This window comes from Podarcis vaucheri, assembly GCF_965113315.1.
Source record: "Podarcis vaucheri genome assembly, chromosome: 6".
Taxonomy (NCBI): Eukaryota; Metazoa; Chordata; class Lepidosauria; order Squamata; family Lacertidae; genus Podarcis; species Podarcis vaucheri.
This window is the reverse complement of record NC_138764.1, coordinates 36,360,689-36,379,743: the sequence shown is the minus strand read 5'-3', so window position 1 is coordinate 36,379,743 and position 19,055 is coordinate 36,360,689. Positions and strand designations below refer to the sequence as shown.

Here is a 19,055-nt window from a genome sequence, read left to right as displayed (position 1 = left end):
AAGAACCCAACCCAATCAAGAGGAGAATTCAGTGGCACACAATGATCAGCACCAGCCAGAAGTCTCAAGTGTAAAGCATGTTACCTCTTCACTTCTCTGTAAACTCAGCAGTTAGTGAACTGGAAAATAACTAGTATACAATATTCCAGAAAATATGCACAAAGTTTTGTTTTGTTTTTTTGCTGGCGCATATGCAATAGTACTTAAGCCTGAATGGGAATACAGATTGTCATGTACAAAAGCCTTTTGGAACTAAGGGGAAAGCTCTGAAGTGCCTGAAAATGACAGATGGCTTGAAGCAGGACTCGATATTGAATAAGTCAGAGCCTCTGTCCACCTACGGCAAGCAGCACAGAAGTACATTGCCTGGTAAAGTTGATACAAGCTCTAGAGGATTAGACAGAGCCTGGTAGCTGGACATTCATGTTTGCCCAGCCAGCTAAGTAAACAAGCAGAATCTTGGGATTTACATTTGAAGGAAGGGATGAGAAGGAGAGCATAATAGGAATAAAGTGGGTTTTTGTTCTTCCAGTAATTCCTAGTGGTGATTTTGTCTAGCCTGTGTCCCCAGGGCTAATGAAACTTTAACTGAATTACATCAGAAATAGGCATCCGTTCAAGTATTGCCTCAGCAGGACTCTAAGGGCTGCTAAAAAGTGACTCGAGAAACAAAACACAGGATAGTGAGGCCATTTAAAGCATAATACTTAGATAGATATCTATTGGCTGACGTGGAAATCTAAGTTACACAGAGCATGCTCCAGACTTCTCATAGCTAAAGTTCCTGATGGAAGTCAGAAGCACTACTGGCCTACTGGAAGAGGATTTAGGAAGGGAGTGCAAATTACCTCATTTTTCTTTCTTTCTCCATAACTAGCATTAGCCACTAAAATTAGCCACTTGGACGAAAGACCGTTACTTACTGATCCTATTAAAGACTCTTTAGATGTTGGAAGGCATGGATATATATCGGGGCCAGACCATGCCATTTTGCTGTCTGAGGCAAAAGACAACATGTCATCCCTATTTTTTTAATCCAGTCCATTCCAGCTGGACAGATCATTGAATCTTACTTCAACACTGGTGACCTGGGGGCAGGAGGCTAGCCTAGCAGTGCAGAGCAGGCCACATGGAATCCACAGCTCTGTCCTCTGCTGCTTCATTGTGGCCACCCTGTCCCCAGCATCTGCCACCTGAGGAAGCTGCTTCACTCTGCCCAACGGTAGCACCAGCCCTTAACGTTTAGGGTATATCTCCTCTCTCTTGACTTTGGGTCTTAGTTGTGGGTCCCATCCAGAAGAGGAAGAACTACTAGTTCTACCAATAACCTGCATCAAGCAAGACGAATATTAAACTAAGACCAGCAGCACCATCCTATGCGTGATCAGTCAGAAATACGTCCCAACCCATTCAATGGCACTTATACTTTTCCACAGGATTGCAGTCTAATAACTCTTAAAGAGTCCTACTACACCAGGAATGGGGAACCTATGACCATTCAGATGTTGCTACACTACATCTCCTGTTGTATCTAACCACTGGTTATACTGGTGGAGGCTTACTGGAGTCCAGCAACATCTGCAGGACCACATGTCCCCCATTCCTCTTCTATACCTTATGCAAAATAAGGTAGTAGATTCTGTACTATACCTCCTCAAGTCTTCAGTTTTCTCTCTTACAATCACAACCTATGTCGTTAAACCAGCAGATCAGGGAATTTGGGGGTAAAAACGTTTCAAACAAACAAACAAGTACAAACAATCTGAGTTACACAAAATCTCAGCAATTATAAACAGGAGGAAAAAGCAAAACAAGAGCCATTCACAATAACCTTATTCAGTTTGATGCCCCCAGCAACATCTGCTCATCTTAATAGAAACCATTTTTCTCTTCTGTTTTCAAGCAGAGAAAATGAGGGGGAAATCCTCTGGATCTTGCTGGGAAGTCACTAGATGGAGCTCTAGGTAGTAGATCCAATTTCAGTTACAGGCTGAGCTGCAGTGTAACCTTTGCATCCTTAGGACCAAACTTTATTTCACTGAAAAGAGCTATTATTCAAGCCCTTTGGGTACAGCTTCTGCTCTGCTGTACATCAAAAGCAGCAAAAGAAAAACAGAACCTACTCAGGCTACAATGGGGGAATTCTACAAAGGGATCTAGTGTCAGAAATCTGGCTGTGACATCACCCTGATGATTGCAAACCTTTCAAGAAGCCCATGTCATGTAAGTGATGAAATGGACTCTTAGTCCGTGAAAGCTTACATCACAATATACTTGATAGTCCTTCAGGTGCCACATACTAATGGAGCTACAGTATATTTCCAGAATTTTTTAGTTTCCAGAATTTGTGGAGTGATTGTAAATTCAAGCCTGTTTCTTCATGCCCTGGGATATTCCTGTTATTCTTTTCTCCTATCGTGGCAGGGAATGCAGTAATTAGGCTATATTTTCATCTTCACCTTACTTGCTTCTTCTTAGTTCTTAGTTCAGAGCTCCCCAAAGGGTATCCACTTAAGTTTGCGTTTTCAGCAATGTCATTTGTCCTGACATTATTATGTGAATGCAATGAAGGTGCGTGTTTTTCGTTATGTAAAATAGTGGTCGCAGGGAAGCCTGAATCACTTTTGCCACGCTCATTCTCTCTTCTATGGTTTGGACAAAACAAAACGAAAATCCCTGCTATTTGTGCTTCAGGTGAAGCCTCCGTTGGCTAGTCCGACCCAGAGTGAAGGCTTTTAAATTTATTTATCTTTGATCATTCATGAAGTTTTTGATCAAATATATGGGGCAGCAAGACACATGCTTGGAGATGCACCTGATAGTTCTTGCTATCCCCTGGAGTCCTTCCTAGTCCTATGCTAGTCCTGTAGGAAAACTTTTTCTACTACAGCATACAAGACAGAAACAAGTCTCCCCAGCTCGACAGATTTGCTAATCCAAAGCAGGCCAAGCAACCACAGAAGGCCAATTGTTGAACTCTTGCACAATGAAGATTTCCTGTTTCTTCCAAGTTCCATTAAGCACCTGCCTTAGAAATTGCCTGCTTTTGATAGGAGTTATGCCTATCTCAAAATCTCCTTCCTTTAGCCTGACACCACCAGTTAACCTCACTGTGCAGTTTAAATGGCTCCTGACTTACACTGATGCACGACTCAATTCCAATCCTCCTCTGTTTTGATATAGTTTTTGCAACTTTAAAATATAGCAAGCTAGCCACACAGGTATCATAGTAAACTTGCTCTTTCAGCAGGGTGAGATGAACTTCCTACACTGAAGAACATTGACTTTGAAATGACTTTCATGTGTCACTCCTGATAAGGAACAACAAAGAGAAGAACAGCCAGAATTTTATTTTTTTTATCTGTCTTCTTTTGGGTACTCTGCCTGGCTTAATGTGCTAATTAAAAAGGCTTTTGTCTAGTACTGAGGTATTTCGAAAGAAATTAAAGCTCGTTGATGGGGGTAGTGGAAGCCAAGTCATGAATTTTAGAATATGCATGCTCTATAGCTGTCAATCAGTTATAGGGTTTCCAGAGTCAATTGGCTATTTTGCACTTTAACAGATTAATTCACTGCTTAAAATAAGCCAAATAGTGGAAGAGTGAACTCACATCATCAAAGAGACGGATGGCAACTAAAATTATGCGAGTACTCGGAACTTGCAAAAATGACGGCGTTAATAAGAAATCAACCAACAGATAAAATTTTAAAAGAATGGGAATGTTTTAATAACTACTTGATAAAACAAGGTTCCAACAATAAGACTTGGATGTGTTTTGAATAATTTTGCAGATTGCAAAATATTTTTTCCCCATTCCAAGACGAGGATTAATAATCAAAGACAGGGTAAAAAACAGAAACATTTATATTAAAACTGTAATGAGGTAGAATGAAGTCAACAATACAACAATGGAAAAGGGATTCAACCCAAAATGAATGTTATAATGATGAATGTTATAATGTACAAAAAACATTAATATGGGTTCAAATTATATCAAGTGTCAGAACTGCTCTCAGATCCCAGCTCACAGAGGACCACGCTAGCCGGCAATACTGTATAAAAGTCTTTATTGTGTTACAGTTTCCATTTTCAAGCCGCAGCGTGCAGCTCTACGTCTTAGAAGCTAGACCGGCGAAGCTCTGTCTGAGTCTCCACCTCCTGTACACCAACTTAATACCCTAGCCTTACTCCACCTCTTCCGTCTTTCCTTTCTTCTCTGGGTCCCTCTGCCCCCCTGGGTGTCTTCCTTCCTGGACTCTTCTGACGCTGACCCCCCGGACCCTTCTCCCTCCTTGCGGCGGGCTTTGGGACCCGGCTCCCTTTCCGGGCTGCTTACTGTGCCGCCTTCCTGTGTATTTGAACTTGTCGCGCGCGCCCAACCTTCCACCTTCCTCTTGACCGTTTCCTCGCTCCCCGACGGAGGTGTGGCCAGTCCTGACTCATGCTCTCCCTCCTGCGGCGAGCTGCCGGATCCCGATGCCTGGCACCCTTCCTCCCTACTGTGCTCTGCTGGGGAAGCTGGCCCCGATTTCCAACTGCTGCTCTCTGAGTCCCCTCTGGTCCCTTCTTCCTGGGGTGTCCCCCTGGGTCCCCCCCTTGCTCTGACCACGGGCGCTCCTTTCTGTGAGTCTTCCGATTCACTGGAAAGACTCGAAGATCTCGGGCCGCTGTCCTCGCTCATATCTCCTTCTGATTCCTCCCCCTCGCTCTCTGTTTCCTCCCTTTCCTGTGCCTCTGCTCCTGAACCCCTGACATCAAGTATTACTTATCAATAGATAGGTATTTTTATTGTCTAAGTAGTTAATCTGATTTAATCTTTTTTTTTGTTTTTCCTTTTGTTTTATATATATTTTATACAGATATTAGACTTCTAAATAATTTCACTATATATAAAGCAGGAGTTATATTAATCTAAGTACAAACATTGTAAGACTATCTTATCATTTTTTATTTTCTTTTTTATGCATGTTTTTCTTTATTGTTTGTTTGTTTTTTCTGTGTATTTTGTATGTATGTCTTTGCTAATAAAAAGTTTTTTTTTAAAAGCCTTTCCATTCATAAAAATCAATGATATTTTGAAGAAATTTAATTAAGGTAACAGTTTCTTCCAGTTAACACAGACAAACGTGTAGTTATTGGTTGGGGAGTGTCAAATCATCCTTACTTAACACATTTCCTAAACCAAGAGATAAACATAACATTTACAACTCCCTCAGCAAAAACAGTTATATTTTTAAAGTAGGCTGCTAACCCTAGCACAGATAGCAGGCATCTGCCAAAACAAAAGATCAGTAATTATGAGGGCATGCTCAACCAGAGGGAGTATTTCAAGCCATGTGTTTTCAAAAAACAGGTCAGGCGTAACAATAATTCAGGAAATATTCAGTCTTTTACTACCCATGTAAGTTTTTGTACACAACCTCCTCCTCCAAGCTCACACCTCACTACCAGAGGGCTCAAAATGTATGCAGTGGAATCCTGAATGTATTATTTATCTGTCCCCTGGGATTCTTGGTGTTGGCTGGATTCAAGTGATGGCAGCTCAAACTGCAGAATACCAAGTTGCCTCCAGGGAAGCCGTTCTATTGCTGGTTCAGTAACGCTCTCTCTCTTTCTCTCACATACACTCAGCATACGAGGCACCCAAATTAAGTTACATAAAGTGATGGCAAAGATCCAAACAAGAGTCACCAACTTTCTCTGGACCTTCTTTCCAGCTTCCCTTACACTCCTTGCTGAACAGGTCCCCAGTGGATGAGAGCGCACAGGAATTTGGAAAGAGATGCCACTGCTATTCTGATAAGGAATAGAAGCCACATTCCAGTCCTATTCTGAGTAATATACACTCCGTGACGGTGAGAGGGACGTGCAACCAATACTGCTTGTACCACTGAGCAAAATGCACTACGGCCAGATGAGCCCGTACAGCATACCCCATAAACAGGTTAGTTAACTTACTTGAATAATAGCAAGGATCCGAAGATTTCTGACAAGAATGCCAACATTCCTACTTGCTTGCTCTCAAAAATCATAGCAGAACCCTTCCCCCACCCCCAAACCTGAGGACTACTTTAGCATGTACATTTTGACCTGGGTTCAGATATTATAACTGAACACAATGGCGGCCTGCAACTTATGCAGTGACTGGGAAGAACGATGAGCAGGGGAGTATGGAACAATAAGCATAAAGGTAAAGGGACCCCTGACCATTCGGTCCAGTCGTGATTGACACTGGGGTTGCGGCGCTCATCTCGCTTCATTGGCCGAGAGAGCCGGCGTACATCTTCCGGGTCATGTGGCCAGCATGACTAAGCAGCTTCTGGCAAACCAGAGCAGCGCATGGAAACGCATTTACCTTCCCGCTGGAGTGGTATCTATTTATCTACTTGCACTTTGACGTGCTTTCGAACTGCTAGGTTGGCAGGAGCTGGGACCGAACAACGGGAGTTCACCCCCTCGTGGGGATTCGAACCGCCGACCTTCTGATTGGCTAGTCCTAGGCTCTGTGGTTTAACCCACAGCGCCACCCACGTCCCACTAACAACAAGCATGCATAACTGCTATTTCCTTCTTAAAACACTGCTTACTTCACTTTTGGTTTCTGCTACATCTCTAACACAAGTGGGACCTGTAATAATAAAATGCTGCAGTGCAGAAGTGCAGAGCAGTGCAGTAGAGTGTTCCAGTTAGCAGGCAATGCCTAGTTTAGGATACTCCATTTAATTCAGCTCCCCACAGTTTCCCGTTACCCCCATTTCTCAACATACATTCTGCTTATTTTATTCCAAGTAAATGATAGCTGGGGGGGGGGGTTCTTTTCAGCACCACAGCAGGAGAGGAAAGTGTTAATTTCCCCCTGCACATCTGCTGCGATCCCCAAAACTATCAACCCCTCAAGCTGACGTTACTGGCACTTTTTTTTTAAGTGAATAACAAAGATGTATTTAATATCACAGCTGGAACGGTTCTTCATTTTGAAGTTGCTGAGGCTGTTGATGCTTGCAGCTTGCATAGGCCGGATTCGCTCCTACACGGAGTCTATAAGGAAACACTGAGTCTAAAAGAAATGTTTTTTAAGCACAGGTTATTTTTAGCATGCTTTACCTTGAGGGCTTTCTGTGCAGCTTCACTTGAACCAATAGCAATGAGGTTTGGCCCAGCCATACTGCAGAAACTCTTCAGATGCAAGGAGTCAGAAACAGGGACTGTAGAAACGGCATAATCCTGTACAGAAATTAGGCATTTGCAAAGGAAATGCATTAGATTGGTAATCTCGTAAACTAACACAATTATAAATTGCATCCCCCACCCCCGTGCATTAATGAATTTGTGTGTCTTGAGTTCTAAGTCAACTCGTAGAATCACAGCAATTTTCTACGGAGAGTTTTGGGTCGTTCCGTGGACTTCAGTGCCATCATTGTTTCAGGAAACAAGTAGATAAAAAAATGCTTCATTAACATGCAAAAGAAGCCTCCATAAAATCAACAGTTTGACTTCAATAGCCTCTAAAAAAAGAAATGTTGAGTGGCTATGAGCATAAAAAGGACACAACAGTTTCCTAGTAACAAGCACCCTTCTCCTGAATACTTTCCATGGAAGCAGGTTATGCTGAAGCCAGTGGATTGCCATTCTTAAAATTAGGTTTGGATAGGATATAATATTCAAAATAATATTTCAATTATGATTTCAGAAATTATTGATTTATTATACTTTACTCCATTCTTCCTCCAAAGAGCTTGAACATCTGATGTATGGCTCCTTGGAAGTCTCCCATCTAGGCTAGATAGTGGTGCCCTCCGATCAGATGTCAAAGAAATAAACAACTATCGGACTTTTAGAAGACATCTGAAGGCAGTCCTTTTTAGGGAAGCTTTTAATACTGGATGAATCATTGTATTTTAATATTCTGCTGGAAGCCGCCCAGAGTGGCTAGGGAAACCCAGCCAGATGGGCGGGGTATAATATTATTATTATTATTATTATTATTATTATTATTATTATTATTAGCTGCTCCAATCATCCATGATCATTGGTCATACTGGCTAGAGTGGATGGAAGTTAATCTAATGACATCATGGGGGTTGCAGGTATCTTCACCCCTGCTCTGCGTTGGATCTGCTTAGCACCACTAATAGAACTGTTTCATGTGTAGGGATAGGATGGATCAGTTTATTCCCAGTCCATGTTAATTTTTCCATGTGTTCAGACCTAAGCCTCCTCCCATCCCATTTCCACATTGATCTGCAATTTACAACTTTCACCACCACCCATGCAAGAATTTGTATTCCAATACTCATGAGTATTTAAATATGTAAATTATCACAAAATAAGTGTACTGTATATTATACAAAATAATTATTTAAAATAAGCATTTCTAAAATAGTCAATTAAAAAACAACAACTTTGGAATGTTTCTGGATTGCAAAATTCAGAGAAGTGAGGAAATTAGAAGTATAATAATGTTCTAATTAGTTTATTAGTCTGGGATGTGCAAATTAGGTCAGTCTGCTTAAAAATGCAGATTGAACAAAATTCTATTCCTTGTATGTATCTTCAAAACATTTTCCATCCATACTTTAAGGATGTTCAGTCAAAGAAGAAATATTGAAACATCAACTTTTCGGGAATGCCGACCACTTTTTAAATCAAAATGAAATCAAAATCAAAATCAAAGATGAGCTGTAACCTGCAAATCTTATGCATGTTTATTTGGACTTAAGTCCCGCACTCCCAGTACCTTGTGCATATGATTGAAGCATAAGACATGTTTTTCAATTATATATTTTTTCTCACGTTTTCTCCAAGTTCTCATGGAACCATGCCTTGTCATCATGACTCACCAGAACCCAGTGAGTTTCATGGTGCGGTGGACCTTTGAACCCAGGTCACAGCAATTTAAGACAAGCACTCTGTCCTCTTTCCTACATTGACACTGTGTGCCTCAGCAGAATTTATAGTGTAAAAATGAAGTAAGAAAAGATGAACAATCCATTTTCCAGCCTCACAGCCTCAGAATCAGGTAAGGTACAAGAACATTCAGGCAATGTTGCCTCCCCCCACAAAAAAATTTGAAACTGATTAACAAAAAATAAATATGTTATTATAGCACAGAAGTGTAGTAATCTCTCTCATTTGTTTTTAGTCCTTGCACTGTGTTAATGCCTTGAATTCTCCACAGAAGATGCCTCAGTACTGGCATATATCTTGGCTCCTTCCTTTTACACAGTGTGCAAAACTTTAGCACGCATTGGATCCCCCATCCGAAGGTCAATCTGCAACTCTGCTAACCTTAAAGGTGTCTGCCAGAATTTCTGCACCACGTCGATTGGTCCGCTTTGAAAGACCAACGAAAAATTCCCTGCCTGAGAAAAGAAAATATTAATAGACATGATTGAGTTCATATGCAATAAAATAATCTACTGTTTTTGTCCAGTCTTGTTGAAGTTAACATCATTTGAATATGTAAACTGAACAAAGAAATGTCCTTTGAAAACATACACACACAATCTCGCAACATCAAGTTTAATTATAGTTGCCGTATTTTTTGCTCTATAAGACTCACTTTTTCCCTCCTAAAAAGTAAGGGTAAATGTGTGTGCGTCTTATGGAGCGAATGCAGGCTGTGCAGCTATCCCAGAAGCCAGAACAGCAAGAGGGATTGCTGCTTTCACTGCGTAGCGATCCCTCTTGCTGTTCTGGCTTCTGAGATTCAGAATATTTTTTTTCTTGTTTTCCTCCTCCCAAAACTAGGTGCATCTTGTGGTCTGGTGCGTCTTATAGAGCGAAAAATACGGTATAAATTTTTTAGAAATAGTAACTTAGAAGTATAACACCATCACTTCCTTCAGATAGAGAAAAGAATAATACTCCAAAAAACCAGAAGGCTTATACATACATAGAAACAGACACTGGACCCTTTCAATAGTACTATTGTTCTTGCCTGGTCTCCTGTCCTTTTGAGATCAGCACAGTAACCTGTGCTACACCTAGGTGGTATGGGCACGATCATCTCAATGAGCTAATCATCTCAGAGTGAAGCCAAATTTTTCCCATCACTTTTGCTGCCCATTCACTTGACTCTCCCTCTGTGGCCAATCAGCATAATCTCCCAGTGGCAGCAACTGAGAGAGAGCAAGGTTTCTGGAGGTTCCCATTCCTTCTTGTTCACCATCTCACTGCTCACTAGCTCAAAAAGGGCAGGTGAACAAGCAGCAACGGCAATGAGAAGGAGCAGCGGGGCCTGGATAATTGACATTTGATGCAATCTTAATACAGTCGTACTTCGGAAGTTGAACGGAATCCATTCCAGAAGTCCGTTCAGCTTCCAAAACATTTGGGAACCAAGGTGCGGCTTCCGATTGGCTGCAGCCAATCGGAAGTCGTGACAGACATTTGGGTTCCAAAGAATGTTTGCAAACGGGAACAATCACTTCCAGGTTTGCGGAGTTTGGGAGCCAAAACTTTCATCTCACAAGGCTTTCAAGGTATGACTGTACTAACATTATTTTTTCCAAGCAACCTATGAAATAAAGCAGACTGATAAACACACACAAAAACTCAGGGTACCTGTGTGATATGAGCAACTCCTGTTGATAGCACTTTAAAATTGTTTTTAGATATTATTAATGCTCTTATTTTGTTTGTAATTGTGTTGTCTTGTTGCTTTGCCATCTCAGACCCCTTTGGGAGGAAGGGTGGGGTAGAAATGAAATAAACAACAACAACAAACTTAGTTTACTTCTCCTAATTCACTTGTTATTCTGATGTCAGGAAATTTATTGCATTAGGAAATGATTTCCTGTGTTCAAAGTCTCATGTTACTGTTGGACAAGCAAATTAACTAATGAAAATGTAAGGAGAAACGGGAAATGGGTTTTTTTAATCAGTACCTTACCATCAAGCTGTCTGTGCAGCTGAAACATTAAATGGCAAAGTTTTGTATTTTATTTTACTGTACCTGTAAATAAAACATCTCCTCCATCTAAGGTTGCATGTTCATCTGTCATCTCTACAATATTCAGGTTAAGGCTTTCAAGTGCTCTCTTCATTACTTCAACCTGTTTGGAAAAGGACACATTTTAGAATTTCATTTAAAGGTTGCAGCCCATGGCACAGTTTTTAACCATGCATATTGTTTGGCTTTGTATCTGCTGTACTGGAACATCCACAAATCAAACCAAAAAGAGATGTCAGGAAATTTATTTAAAGGTGATATACTTTTTAGCCAATTTTAGAGAATCAACTTTCAATCTGGCATAATCACACTGATAATTGGTGTTATTAGAAAAGTCTACTTATTTTTGTGAAGGTAGATGAAAGAAATGAAAGAAAAGCCCCCCCTCTGCCCCCCCCACAAATCAATCAGTTGGGAGGGGTTAACCAAATAAAGTATTTCAAGATTTAATGCACAGCTTGGACTTGTGAGAACCTCATTTGCTTTGTGATACTGGAAGAGGCCCCAAAATGCATTTCAAAAGCAACACTTTGACATTAGTTAAGAATGCCCTGCAAGACTGAATGTAAGTTTCTGGGAATCTGTTGTAAAGTCTTCTGGGCATCCACATAAAAGCACTGCAAGCATCTTAACTACAGCACCACTGCTGAACTAGAAAACGTCTGTGCCCAGAAGCCATATTTAATCTTACAATTAAAAGTTGTCAATTGTGCTAATGCATGGGGGGCAGGCAGGAAGTCTGCTCCACTTCATTGTGGGGAGGAGTTGTGGTGGACTGTGTGGCCACCCACTCACCTCCGGGGCGGGGGACGAAGTCCCACGTTGCCCGGGGGATCCCGGCCACATCAATGAGCAGCCAGCTAATCCTCTGGCTGGTGGGGGCATGGCCGTTGAGGGGCCTGGTAGGAATTTTTCCACTTGGCAAAATTGGCATGGGGCCATTTGGTTTTTGCCTACCAACGTAGCAATCGTCACAACTTTGTAAGGTTTTGCGGTTAGGCATTGTTTGACCTTATGATGGGGGAGGGGAGGTGTGGCCATCATCTGCTCCTCCAAGCTTAAGGGTATTCTGTTAAAGGAATCCGGGGTGTGTGGATCTTGTCCGAAGTCCGGGGCTGGGCTAGGGCCATGTCACGACCCCATCAGGAACACCTGGGGGAGCTCGAGTTGGTCTGCATCGACAGGGCTCCCCCTTCTGGTGGTTTACCCTTACCAGACTCCCTGCGCAACGCAGGAGTCAGATACAGTCCGGTTCATTCCATGCCTAAGCCAATACCACTCACATTCTGTAATCAATAAAGTTGTGGCCAAAATTTGCCCAATAACATTAACCTAATATTTGTGTCCTGTGTGTTTATTCTTCAACGAGGGGGTGGTTGCTGGGTCTTGACACGCAAATAGACCACCACAGTAAATTAACAATTTGGGTATTCTGAGTTGCCCACCCCTTGACAAACTTGCAATTGCTCTGCTATGATTTTTGCACTTATTCCTTGATAGACATTAAATATCTAATTTGGTGTGCCCTGGGCATTTTCTTTGCAAAAGGTGGCGTGATTGTGCACAGCTAACGAAACAGTCCTTGCTTGTTTGTAGCAAGTAGTTCAGGTGTTGGCAGTACAACTCTGTGTTACAAACATGTCTGGCAAAAGTGACATGCAGGCTGGCAACATTAACCCCGCCATATGGGAACCCCTTGCAGATGATCTCAGTGCCTGGGGACAGACAGACAGACAGGTTCTTTATCCACAGTGGTGACCAGAGAAGGAAAGACCGTTGGGAGGAGCACAGAGTGAACATACACCATGGTGCACCTATGGCAGCAAAACTGGGTGCCACAACTAACTGCCCCACCTGCAATAAAACATGTCTCTCCAGTATTGGTCTCTACAGCCACAGCAAGCGCTGCAACTCTCCAACGGTTTGACTTCACCCCTGAAAGCATGCTCTTTCATTTGTCTCCCGACAGATGCCAACAAAAATACTTTTAGACACCTTAAGTCTAGCATTCTGAATCATGGATCTTGCTGCAGTTGCAAAATTCAAGTTACTAGTTCACTGCCATATGAGCTGCCCTCATGTGCAAAGACAAAACATGTCACAAAGGTAACATGAGAACTGGTTGTAAGGTTCCATTGATTTTTCTGGATAACACTCAGTATACAGAACTCGCTGCCATGGGAAGAAGGTCACATCAGTATGATAAGGCAGGTGGAAGTAAAGCAAAAGGCAGGTTCTTAGGAGTACCGAGGCTTATGCCGGCCACAAAGAAAGCAAATGTCCCCACTGCCTGTGAGGGCATAGCAATACCAAGTGAACTGGCTGAGATTAAGTAGAGATTCGTTTAACCTCCTGGTACAGAAGAGATGAGACAGATGAATTTAAGTAGTGAGAGAACTCATAAGCTAGGTCATAATTTCTGAAAAAATCTATTCGCCTGCAAGTGTCAAAGCTTAAATATTGAATCAATATGAACCAGACTTAAAAAATTATTTCACTCGTAAAAAAAAAAAAAGAGTGCAGTGGTACAAAACAGTGAATTTATTTTAAAAAACCCTGAAGCCATGACCTGAGTTGATCATATTAGTTCGATGCCCATTAATATTATTATCAACTGTTTCAAACTGTAAAATCTCTCTCTCTCTCTGGGTGAAAGCTAGGTGCAACACTGAGTAACTGTGACCAGATATAGATAGATAGATAGATAGATAGATGATAGATAGATTTGAAGAAGGTTAATTATTTCCTCCCTGCATTACTTCTTTCCTCTCAAAATGATCGCCCCCAGTTGCCAATGGGCATAATGTAACCCCATTATGCTTCTCTCCCCCCCCCCAACTGCCTGCAGTGGACTATTAGCAGCTCTGGGGGGTGGGAGAAGATTTCAACGGGAAAACCTTCATGACCTCAGATTCCAGCAATGTCACAGCCAGAACAGAGTATGACCAAGAAGGCATTGAACCTGAGCCCTTTAACTGAGCCTGAACTTAACTTAGGTCCCCCTGTGCCCAGATCCAGTATTGAAGCCCTTGAGTCAATTTATCCTTCCTTAGAAGCATATAATCATAGAACTGTAGAGTCGGAAGTCCAACCCTCTTATTTATTTTATTATATATTTTTTATTGTATAAAGGGTTGCTAAACTACTGGAGGAATTTTGTGGTCAGTGCAGTGGGGAATGGGCTTATAATATCAGAAGCTCCGAACATCAGGTGCTCTCCACTGGCGTTCTGATGTCCGCTAAATTTTATTATGTTGGAAGTTCACAGCTGTGTTTTTAAGCTCGCCCTAGAAAGCAAGTTGTATGTTTGCTTACAGAGGAAGAGAAAATGGCCTACATTTGTACAAATGCCCTTTTAAAAAGAAAGATGCATGTAGACTCAATTTTAAGTTTAAGAGCACACAACAGAAGGCTTTTATAATAACTACTACCCATTAATATATCAAGTGGCTGAATGCTTAAGTCTTTATTGCTTTGTGCTCTGATTCCCCCACCCCAAATAAGCACATTCCTGTTGTGAGATGGAATGCATCTAATCCATAATAAATCTGGTCGAGAGACTCTGGGCTTAAGCCAGCTGAGCTACGTTTGAAGAAAAGGGATATTAAATGTGTTTGATGGCATTTATAAGAATCCTATTTCCTTGGCCCCTCCACTTTAAAATGGAACTCATTAGTCTTTGCATAGAAGCAGTTCATCAACTCCCTCAGCTGCTATATGCAAAATATCTATCCCCTCCACAGTTGTGCCAATGTGCTTTAAATGAAAGCCATTTCTTAAAAAGTTATTTATTGGCACTTGGTTATCTCAACTCTGGCAACAAAACAAATGTTTTCAAAATGAGAATAGAAATGACAGATTGATGAGCAGAATGGAGGGAGGGAAAAGAAACAGGGAGACGAACCCTTTCTTTTCTTAGCTGCCCGGTGCAAACAGCGTACAACATTTTATAAAATTGGCTTGAAGCTGAAAACGTTGAACAAATGCCTGGATCTGTGTCAGGCATAGGCAAACTCAGCCCTCCGTATGTTTGGGGACTATAACTCCCATCATCCCTGGCCACTGGTCCTGTTAGCTAGGGAGTTGTAGTCCCAAAACATATGGAGGGCTGAGTTTGCCTATGCCTGATCTATGTCAAAAAAAAAAAGCCATGGCTCTGTTGGTCTTTGCATACCCTCTAGAAAATGGCCAGCAAAGAAGTATTCTTAACCCAACACAAGAGCTGAAATGTCATTCGGTGGGAGCTGAATTTCTCCCACTGTGAATCCCTTGTTCATAACTTGGTTCTATAGACTACAGGAAAGTATGTAAAAATACATCTTTGTCCCCTAAACCCTGCTCTTTGAGAACAAATGGCAATGCTGAACAAGCCTATTAGCACCACCTCTAAAGAAATACCTGATATTATTAGTGAAACAAACAAGCCCGCAGTACTGGAAATCATGAAGGCTCTAACTAATATTAGGTTTTGAGGCCCCATCACTGCTTTCCACAGGGATGCCCATTCCTTACTGCTCCAGGTCAAACAGATGTCCAAGCAACTCTGTGAGTTATGTTTTCAAGCTCTAAACATGAGCTTGCAGCATGCATCCAAATCTTAATTTCTTTCTTGTTTGTAAGTGAAACTCTAAATTTTCCTATGTGAGTGTTCAACTGTTTGCTTCATCTTCATCATCATCATATTATTTATACCCCGCCCATCTGGCTGGGTTGCTTCCATGAATAAAGCATGTTTGTGTACACATAACATTCAGGTGTTCTGCTTGGTTTAATTGACATATCTCTCTCCTTCAACCAATCCTAAGCATAAAGTCATAAGGATTCACAGTTCTGCTCCCCACATCAGTTTCACTACCAGAAGCCCCCACCCCCACATGCTACAGTTTTTGACTGGTCCTTTAATTTGAAAAGCGCTTGATGCAAGAGCTATAAAACAGGCATGTGAAGGGCTCTTTAAACAACATCGTCACTTAGGTATACGTGTGTGCTATTTTTAGCCTGTGTGGATATTACATTAATGGATTACAGCTTTATACGTGCATATTATTTAGAACAAGGGTGAAAAATTATTATTAAAAAGTCTGAGGCCTAACGGCAAAGGAGGGTTAAGGGAGGGAGAATTCTGGTCAAAATGTACACGATGAAATACGGGAATAAGTTACGGAGGCATGGAAAACTTTTGCCGATAATTAGCTGCAAAATACCAGTAAATATTTGGTTGGATAGAGACGATGACAGAAAATGTAAATCTTAGACAAGTATGCTGAGAAAGCAACATTCTAAATACTTTTCTGCTCACAATTACAAAATGGTCAATTGTTAGATGCTGGACTGAGAGAGGCACAGTCTATTCTGCCGGGACCTGCACGGTAGGCCAAGAATGCACCTGCATAAGCGAAGCATTCATTATCTTTGAGACACCCAATATCCCATAATACCCAGACTGACTGCTAGTTCCAAGTCCACCATTGACCACACGCCATGTGCCCCATTTCCCCCCTTTTTTTTTGCAATGAAAAGTATTTAAAATTCATGAAGCTTGCTGAAAGCTCAGCTGTCACATTCTACTCATTCCAAAGTGCATGGGAAAAATAGAGTATAATGGACATTTCAGCTGGAGCTACTATTGCCCTTGAATAACCAATATTCCATTAAATTGCTAATAAACCCACTTGAAGATGTAGATAACAATCAAGCCATACAGGAGCATTCCTTTCCCCTAACACTGAGATGTCAGATTTCACTTTGTACAGTACTGCTGTTTCTGTGCTATTTGTTCAGGGCTTGACGCAAGGTATTCAGAACGCTTGCTCCATTCCAGAGATCACAAGCTGCTCTGTTTTAAAGGGCCAAGAATATCCTTTAGGTGTAGATTACTGCTGAGTCCCTCCTTTTAATTATTATCGTGGTTTTTGTTTTTTAAAAAGCACCTAAAATGAACGAGGTACTCTACAAAAATAGTTTAAAGAAAATATAAAAGGCTTTGCCTGAAGCCTTACTATCAAATTAACTAAAATACAAAGGGAGAAAGGAGGAGAATTAAATAATAATATAACTGCGAGAATGATATGATTCTTCTTGCTTCATATACAGTATGAAAAGTTGGAAATGTAATGGCAATGTTTATTTAATATCGCGGGAGAAAAGGCAGCTTATATGGACTTGTATGTATGTATGCCTGCAGGAATACCAAGAGTATTAGAGCATTTAGTCTTGCTTCATCAAGAAGTAAGTCTTATATTGGGGCCTCTTCAAATTGCCATCTAGATTCCATGTTTCCTAAAACATTTTTGACCTAAACCAGAGTTTGAGAACCTTTGGTCACGCAATTGTTGTTGGACTACAGTGCCCATCATGCCTGGCCATTGGCTTTGGGGGCTGGGGCTGATGGGACTTGGGAGACTAACAACCTCTGGGAGACCTCAAGCTCTCCATCCCAGCTCTAAACTTTTTGAAATGTTCCTAACTTCTTCTGAATACATTAGTCTCCAAAAGGCTTCAGTTGGTCTGCCATAGTCCATATGCTTTGGGTTGGCAATTTGAATCCATGCGACGGGGTGAGCTCCTGTTGCTCTGTCCCAGCTTCTGCCAACCTAGCAGTTCGAAAGCACACAATGCAAGTAGAAAAATAGGTACATGTTGTTGTTTTTTTAAAACACGCACACTTTTTAAACTTTCCTTTCTCAGTCCTTTACAACACCCATTGCTATACCATGGTGTTGAATAGGAATGGAAATGTTGCAATTTATGAAATCACACAAAATGGAAAACAATAGCATCATGGAAAACTAGTAAATTCATTCAAGATGTGCAACAAACTAAACATGTGGTTATTACAAGGGGCATTTTTACAATGAAAGAAATGCTGGAATTCTCAATCCTTGAGAAAACCTAGTGTTTAATATTTGCAGCATTCACATAAGAAGTGTCTGAAAACAAAGCAACCAACAGCTCCAAAAACCATTTCATTCATCCTTTCGGAAACCTTCTCTCTGACATGCCGAACACTTCTAAGTGTGGGTTGGTGAGACCACCAGGGCAGAAGGTTCTGGGAATGGTTTTCACTCTGCCATCCCATCAGGCTGCAGACTCTTACCTGCATGGGCTGGCCAGGCCTGTGGACATTTCCTATCATCTTCTTTCTAAGTTCCAAGCTCTGACAGCAGCCTTATGCAAGCCCAATGGATAATCCACAGCAGACAACCACTGATGGAAGGGAAGGGCCAAGGCAGAGCCACAAGGTGTTGTTATCGTTCATTTATAAAGTGTCTAAAATCATTAGGGGCAGTTGAATACGAAAGCAGGCTCTGCTCATAGTCTAGATTTCAAGACATGGCACATCAGAAAGCAAAGGAACAGAATGGTCCTGTCTTCTATGTGTTCTTTCCTGCATGTTCCATTCATTATCTGCGACTTTGGTCCAGATTCCTCAGCCACGTGAGGCTCAGCAGGGACCAACAAGGAGTAAGACCTGGTTGGTGGTGACAACCACCCCTTTTAGTGGAGATTGATCAAGCCCCACAGCATTACACGGCTTTAAGTACTTACCAAAACCTGGTTAAGAAGGCATTTAGCGGAGGAAAAACCACATTATCTCCTCATTATGAGTATGTTAAGGCTGTTTTGCTTTCTCTGTGCCTTCACTTTGTTTTGGGGAGGTATTGCTTTTCTGATGTTGGTATTTTCTGGTGGTAGTTTAGTGTGTTTTGTTGATTTGATTACATTGTATGTACAGGTGACTCCCCATTTATGTAGAGGTTATGTTCTGGCCCCCTGCACACATAAACAAGGAGCACACCACACCCCTCTGGCTTGCAAGGAGAACCTCACTGGAGCAGGAAGAGGACTCCCCTTTTGGGCTCTGGGGAGAGTCTCCTTATAAGCTGGGGGTGCCGTGGGACTTCGTTGAAGCTTTTCAGGTTTCTTCCCCCACTTCTGGGTTTTTGGCACTGCACGTATGCACAGTGGCGCATGACTTGAATGCATGTAAATGAGGGGAAGCCTGTAGATTTTATTGTTGCCACTTTGAGTTTCTTTTTGGGGGGGATCTAAGTGGGATATGTTTTATGAATAGACAACTGGTGATATCCTGCAATGATT

General features: G+C 41.6%; 1 protein-coding gene across 5 annotated transcripts in view; it reads right to left on the bottom strand.

Annotated features, from left to right (window-relative positions):
* DDAH1 (dimethylarginine dimethylaminohydrolase 1) overlaps positions 1-19,055 on the bottom strand; it is a 128,564-nt gene that overhangs the window by 14,049 nt on the left and 95,460 nt on the right. For all 5 annotated transcript variants that reach the window (XM_082225368.1, XM_082225370.1, XM_082225367.1 and 2 more), the window contains 3 exons: positions 10,959-11,058; positions 9,290-9,363; positions 7,106-7,225 (listed from right to left, as the gene is read on the bottom strand). In XM_082225368.1, the coding sequence (XP_082081494.1) occupies positions 7,106-7,225; positions 9,290-9,363; positions 10,959-11,049 (285 nt within the window). In that variant the 5' untranslated portion in view covers positions 11,050-11,058. The remainder of the gene's footprint in view (positions 1-7,105; positions 7,226-9,289; positions 9,364-10,958; positions 11,059-19,055) is intronic.